The sequence below is a fragment of the Panthera onca genome, chromosome C1 (assembly GCF_046562875.1).
Source record: "Panthera onca isolate mPanOnc1 chromosome C1, mPanOnc1 haplotype 2, whole genome shotgun sequence".
In the NCBI taxonomy this organism is placed as follows: domain Eukaryota; kingdom Metazoa; phylum Chordata; class Mammalia; order Carnivora; family Felidae; genus Panthera; species Panthera onca.
The window spans coordinates 115141871-115149248 of NC_138346.1; the positions used below are offsets into that span (position 1 = coordinate 115141871).

Below are 7378 nucleotides of genomic sequence, written 5' to 3' on the forward strand. Positions count from 1 at the left end.
TTTTCTAAGAATCAAATGAAAGCTATAGATCCTTCCCCAGAAGGAAAATCTCTTATGCAGAAAATTTCATATATAACTTAAGGGTATTTGTGGACCTCAGTAGCCATCCATGGAACACTCCCCAAACTACCAAGGGTTTAAAGTCTATCCACAGACCACCTCAAAGGCAGACACTATATCATATTCATATTTGTATGTCTTGTGCCTATACTGGGCTTAGCACATAGGTTTCCAAAAATGTTTGTTAAATGAATAAAGTGAAGAATTCATTCATTCACTTGGTAAAAGAAGTTTTTCCCGTCCAGATAGAGGCTGAGAAGTTTATATTTTATATAAAAAGCAACAGGGCGCCATTTTGTTTCATTCTTTTGTCATGGTTTGCTTCCTAAGTAGGCAATTGATCAGAGCTGTTTGTCAGGAAAATGTGTTTTTAACAGTCAAAAGAACAGATTAGTGGGGCAAGAGACCAGTTAAGAAACTGGAGGAATGAGGGATTGAAAATCAAAATTAGAGCACTGGAGGTCGAAATAGAAAATATGGGGGGAGATCCAAAAGAGTAAAAAAATAAAATTGATAGGAGTTGGTACTTGATAAGATTTGGGGATAAGAAAGGGATTTAGAGTCAAAACCTGGATCCAAAGTTCTCAAGTTGGAGAAGAATGGCAGAATGGCAGTACTACTAGCAGAGAAGGGGTAGATGGGAAAGAAGCAGGTTACTTCTTGAATTATTGAGTGTGGGGCTCAGGTGGGGCTTTCAAGTGGATTCAAGAAAATGTGTGTCTGATGGGGCACCTCGGTGGCTCAGTTGGTTAAGCGCGGGACTTCAGCTCAGGTCATGATCTCAGGATTAGTTGGTTCAAGCCCGCTTGGGCTCCATGCTGACTGGGCAGAGCCTGCTTGGGATTCTCTCTCTCCCTCTCTCTCTGTCCCTCCCCTGCTCACCCTATCTCTAAATAAATACATACATACATACTTAAAAAATTTTTTTAAAGAAAAAAGAATGTGAGTCTGCAGTAGCTGAGAGGCAGATTTGCTCAGAAGTGACAGCAGATGTCAGGAAGCAATTTACACCATCCACTCCAGTTTTTGAAGCCCTCACAAAGCTCTCATTTCACTGGACAGTTATAACAATATTATGAAACAGGAAAGGCAACGTCACTACTTTTAACAGATAAGGAGATGGAACTCTGAGGAGAGAGGAGGTTTGTCAAAAGTACTGCAATCAAGTTAACAGGCCCACGAGTAGAACCCAGAGCTTCTGATTCTCAACATGACTCCCAGCTCCACTGCCAAGTGCACACAGATAAATCCCTACTCACACCGCTCCGTTTTTAATTGCAGTGGTTTGAGGTTTTGTGGGCGTAACTGTCTTCGGTTAGGGAGACGTTTGAGACAATGGTACTCCACTTGGCACAAATCACCACCGTGTATTAGCCCTCTTTAATGTGAAGGGATAGATAGCCCTGGCTTCTAGGGAACTTCCACTCTACAATTACGGCCCACACTCCGTGCTGCACGTTTTTAAACGGATCTTTCTGCCTCTCTAACCGGAATGAGCTCGTTCGCGGAAAAGAGCCACGGATATCAGGCACACCACACCCAAGACCGCCATGCATAAGTTTTAATTCAGAAAAGTCCAGAATCTTTCAGGGACAGGGAGAGACGGCGGGTCTCGGGTGAGCGGCGCGCTGGTCCACGCGGGCGGGACAGACAGGTCTGTATCTGCGCCGGGGAGGGGGTGTGGGGAAGGGGTTGGGGGTGGAGACCGGCCGGCCGGGAGCCAGGCTCGGGAGTCGGGCGGCGCCGCGCGGGGCGGGGCGGACAAGTCCGGATCTGCGCCCGGGGGGTGGAGGCGGAGGCGGGCCCGGGAGAGGTGGGAACCCGAGCCCGAGCCCGAGCCCGCGCCCGCCTCCCGGAGCTCACGGCCCGCCGCTGCCGCTGCTGCCGCCGCCGCCGCCGCCGCCGCCGCCGCCGCCGCCGCCGCCGCACAGCGCCCGCGACCGCTCCTTGCAGACATGGTAAGCCCGGGCTTTGTCGTGTCTGCCTCCGCAAAGACAGGAAAAAAGGCTCGGTGTGCTTGCCGCCATGCTGATCCTTCATTCCTGTGGGACGTAGCGGGAAGCCGAGCCGCGAAAGTCAGTCGTGGGAGGGAACTGGGGTAGAGGCTGCAAGGAAAGCAGCCGTAGGTTCCGCCTGTGCTAGCAGACGAGGGGCGGCCACCAGAGAGTCTCTGGTTCCGCCGCGCGGATGCGGTGCGAGCCGGGGGAAGAGGGGCTGCTCCCCTTACCCGATCCCCCTCGGCCGGGAAGGGGGCGAGGCGCGGGGTCGCGCCGGGCCCCTGGCCCGCCCCCGGGCTCCGGGAAGCCTGGGAGACCAGAAAAGTTAAAGAAGGGCGGGACGCGGCGGGGGAGATCCGTCAGCACTGGTTGTTTTTGTAGACCAGGAAGGGCACTTCTCAGAACTGAGTCGTCAGAGCCCCGGGGAAAATCGGTTTTAGTAAGCTGTCGGCAACCGGCCAAGACCCCAAAGCCTGAAACCGAAGCCGCTGCCAGCCAGCCGGACGCAGCCCAGACGGTGGGAGGAGTCCGGTCCCCGCCAAGCCCCTCTTCCTTCCCTTCTCCTCTGAACCCACCGCCTTTTCAGGCACTCAGGCCAACATCTGTTTTTCTCTTCTCAGCTCCTGCCAACCTGCTTTGAATTCTCTCTCTAGCGTTTCCATTAGGCCACCTCCAAAATCTACCTCCTGCTTGACCCCTTTTGTGAAGGGAGTCAGCAAACTTCTGCCCGCGGGCCAAATAGGGTTTCTGACCCCTGCACAAGCTACAAATGGATTTGACGTTTTTAACTGGTTGAAAGAAAACCGAAAGAAGAATAATACTTTGTGACACCTGACGTGATACGAAAATCAGACTTAATTGACCATAAATAAAATTTTATTGGCACACGGCCACGCCCGTTCACTTATGAGCTGTCTGTGTAGTTGCTGTCCCGCTACAAAAGAGTGACAGAGACAACATGGACCACAGTGGCCTAAGATATCTACCATCTGACCCTTTACACAACACATTTGCCAGCCTTTATCCCTGCCCACTCTTCCCTCCTTCCTTTCCATGCAAGAAGGGAGTAACAATGTCCCAAGGAACCTTGAAAAGGCAGACCCAGCACCAATAGGTGGTGAAGACTGGGAAGGACTGCCCTGAAGGAAGGTGGATGCCTCCTTGGATCCTCGCTGGGGTGGGGCTGGGGGAAGCACTTTGGTTAAGAATGACAACAGCAATGCTGGAATCTTTCAAGTGTTACTTCTTTTTCACATTCCTTTTTCTTCCCCCTTTCCTCAAATGTTGAGTATTCGGAATGCATTTTTAAAATTCTTTCACTGTATCCATTTACCTCACACCATTTTCTCCTTCCTATCATGGTGCCAAATACAACTGTGAGGGTGCAGTGAGCTGTGGGGAGTGCTGGCCTCCAGGCAGGAGATCTTGTTCTCCTCTCTTCAGCCTCTCTGCTTCACCTTGAGCAAAGCTTTCCTGTTTCTGGGCCTCCCTTCTCTGGAACCATCTCCCAAACTCCCTCCAGCTTTACAAATTTTACAATTCCATTTTAGTAGTAATTCGGTAATTGTGTTTCTTTCTTTCACTCTGGAAAATTACTTCTGAGAAGAAATACAGAGGTTTTAATTTTTTCCATGTGTGGCTGATAGCAACAGTTTTCAAGAAGGGGAAAAAAATGGTCTAAATTATAGTCCTGGTGTTAAGGAGGAAAAAAAAAATAAAGCAGAAAGCCACTTTGAAACTAGAGAAGCAAAGCAATCAGAATTCCCCAAGGTAAAGGGGCAGAGGAGCATCTGTAGGCCTAGAAAAAGGTCACAAAGCCCTTAATCCTCAGCCTGGAATCTTTTACCCTATATGGCATGTCCTTCCAGCTGACCTTCTTCCTGTCATCTGACACATTAAGACAGTGAAATTTTAGTCCTGATAAGGAAGACTGTTGTGCAAAAACCTCTGTTTCTAGATTATGGTATTCTATTTCACTCCCAAACCCCGGACATTTTTCTTTCCTTAAAAAAAAAAAAAAAAGTTCTCTCTGAGAAAAAAGAAAGCATTCCAACAACATGACTGTTGGGAAAGAATCCATCTCCAGAAGAGTTCACTAGAACCCACCTCTGGACAGGGCTTTACAGATGCTCCCACCTGCAAAGGGCAGCAGTGAGCTCAGCTAGGCTGGTAAAACACATCGTGGAGACACTGCATATGAAAAGCCTGGGGCGGCCGGGGCAGTGGGGAGGAAGGAAGGAGCCCAAAGCTGTGCCCCTAAGGGCTCGGATCAATCCGAAGCATGTTAATTATGGGTCCCAGCTCTGAGCTCCAGGAAGTCCATGCAAAGACCAAATTAAGGGGTAAAAGCTAATTGTAAATGTCACCATCCAAGCAAAGATCATTATTAATACCTGAAGTTTAGTAAAGCCGGAGAGGAAGGGTGTGGCTGGCAACTTTTCCAGAAAGCCTGTAGTTGATGTCTGAACCACCAGGGGGCCCTAGATGAAGGCAGAAATGACCTGAAGACTCTGCAAAATAGAAAATTTCCCTCAAGAATTCTGTTGTAAGGAAGGCAGAGGCCAGCACAGAATTTGACCCTCCAGCTCCTCCTGGTGCAACCACCGATGAGGTCCAGCTCTGTAGATGCCAGGGGAACTGATGAGTGGCAACCTGAGAGCTCCCTTCCTGAGATCACCCTTTGTGGTTTGACGTGACCAGAGAAGTTCCTCTGGCCATTCCTGTAAGAATTAGTGGCATCTGGAAGAAGGAACAAAGACCAAGGATTGCAGATAGGGACCTGGAGGCTGAAATTCTAGGGGTGGCTCTACTGTGTCAATTCCCTTCTCGTGGCTCTTGTTTCCTCCCATGTAAAATTAATGGTTCTTAACCTTCAATATGAAAGCTGCTTTTGAACATCCAAAAAGCTCCCAAATCTCCTACCCCACACACAATAATAACTATGCATTTAGTTTTCTTCTAGAAAATGCAGGAGTCCCAGGAATTCGGTATTGCTTTAAAAAGAACTGAATTTCATTTATCACAGTAGCCTCTATATTTGCTTAGAAAACAGGAAATTGTTGGGGCACCTGGGTGGTTCAGTTGGTTGAGCATCCGACTTCGGCCCAGGTCATGATCTCAAGGTTCACGTGTTTGAGCCTCGCATGAGGCTCTGTGCTGAGAGCTCAGAGCCTGAGCCTGTTTCAGATTCTGTGTCTCCCTCTCTCTCTGCCCCTCCCCAACTCATGCTCTGTCTCTCTCTGTCTCTCAAAAATGAATAAATGTTAAAAATTTTAAAAATATATATTAAAAAAAGAAAATAGGAAATTATTTAATCTCCAAATAGTGCTTGGTGCACATATGGATTTGTGGGTGTATAGTTATACATGTTTACCCACAGATTCTAGAAACATCAGTAAACCCTGCCGCAGTCACACTCATCCAGACAGTCTACTGCTTTAAAAAAAAAAATTTTTTTTTAATGTTTGTTTATTTTTGAGAGACAGAGACAGAGCATGAGCAGAGGAGGGACAGAGAGAGAGGGAGACACAGAATCGGAAGCAGGCTCCAGGCTCTGAGCTGTCAGCACAGAACCCACTGTGGGGCTCGAACCCACAAACTGTGAGATCATGACCTGAGCCGAAGTCGGGTGCTTGACCGACTGAGCCACCCAGGCGCCCAGTCTACTGCTTTTAGACACACCCACGTGCTCCATGTGTACCCTCACTATATTTCACCCAGAATAAACATGTGATATGGGAGGGAAGCTCATGGAATGTGACCTTCAGTGTTTGTCTTGGGCTCTTCTGCCCCCTAAAAAACAGCCTAGTCTTTTAGTAAACTCCTTTAGCCCAAAATGAAGGTATGAGATTCTCTGGAGTGTTCTCCAGCATCCAGCCCTTGTCTGAACCCTGACTTTTCTTCTCTCAAGGCAAAAATGTCCAGCCCTACTGAGACTGAGCGGTGCATCGAGTCTCTGATTGCTGTTTTCCAGAGGTATGCTGGAAAGGATGGTAATAGCTGCAAACTCTCCAAGACAGAGTTCCTAACCTTCATGAATACAGAGCTGGCTGCCTTCACAAAGGTACTGCTCCCAGCCCCTCCCCCCAGACTACCCATAGCTCAAAACAAAGACCCTGACAAAATGGCTGGGAGTGAGGACCCAGCAGCTGACTCCCCCACCCCTGCCTCCTCTTCATTCACTCCAAGCCAGGGACCTGCACGGCAGAGGCGGAGCCCTCAGGCCTCAAGTGAGCTCTGAGTAACCATTCAAGGACCTTTCCTTCTTTTCTTTGAACACGGTGTGTTTTAAAGATCAAAGTTCTCAACTTTGATTTAGGGAAGGAAATCATTTCTTTCATTTAGGGAAGGAGCATATGAAACGGTAAGTGGTGTAAAAGGATAGTTTTCAAATTTGATTTCTCCATCCCAAAGCTTCTAGGGAAGCCCCGTCCCATAGAACTTTCTGTGATGTTGGAAATAATGTTTTGTATCTATCTGCACAGTCCGGTGTGGTAGCCACCAGACACAGGTGCCACTCAAGGACAGATTTCTAAGTCCCTAATTTAAACAGCCAGTGTAGCTAGTGGCTGTAAGTGTGTATATGTGTGGGGAGCTCAGAGGAGTAGAAGATGAGGCAGATCAGGACCTGCGTCTTCTTTCCACTTCAGATCGCTTCACTTCTGTGCAGTTTGTATACTGGAGTGGCAGGTGACACTTGAAAAAGTGTGCCACTACTTTTATACCACTGAATAACCCCTGACTGTCACAGAGGAACCCGGGAATGGGAGCCAGAAAACTTGGGTTCCAGGCACAGGTCTTCCTCTTAGGCGAGTCACTTCCCTGTTTGAGTCTGTCACTGTGTCTGGGAAGTGGGAGTGTTACTAACCCCTAGCCTGTACCTCACACTCTTGTGAGAATGAGATGTGGCAACATAACTGAAAGTATCTTAGAAAGTGCAAGGTCAGGTACCATTAATAGTATCATTATTATGGTTATTATTACCTTTGCAGAACCAGAAGGACCCTGGTGTCCTTGACCGCATGATGAAGAAACTTGACACCAACTCCGATGGGCAACTGGACTTCCAAGAATTTCTTAATCTTATTGGCGGCTTGGCCATAGCTTGCCACGACTCCTTTTTAAGGTCTACCCATTTCCAGAAGTAAATCTGAGGGGGGCTCTTGGGCCTGGCCTGCAGACCACCCCCTTTCCTTCAAAACAACCTCCCAGTCATCATCTTCTCATCACATCCTACACGTCCTTGAGCCCAGAGCATCCACTGCCCCGTGCAGGCCAGTCCTGCTGGTGGTAAATAAAGAAATGGCGTTTTTTAAAATTTA

At 48.3% G+C, this 7378-nt stretch overlaps 1 protein-coding gene across 1 annotated transcript; it reads left to right on the forward strand.

Annotated features, from left to right (window-relative positions):
• The first annotated feature begins 1757 nt into the window (after positions 1–1757).
• Positions 1758–7378, forward strand: S100A11 (S100 calcium binding protein A11). Its single transcript, XM_060622850.3, has 3 exons — positions 1758–2018; positions 5968–6120; positions 7049–7378. The coding sequence occupies exons 1-3, from the start codon at positions 2016–2018 to the stop codon at positions 7202–7204; spliced, it is 312 nt and encodes a 103-aa protein (XP_060478833.1). The 5' UTR covers positions 1758–2015; the 3' UTR covers positions 7205–7378.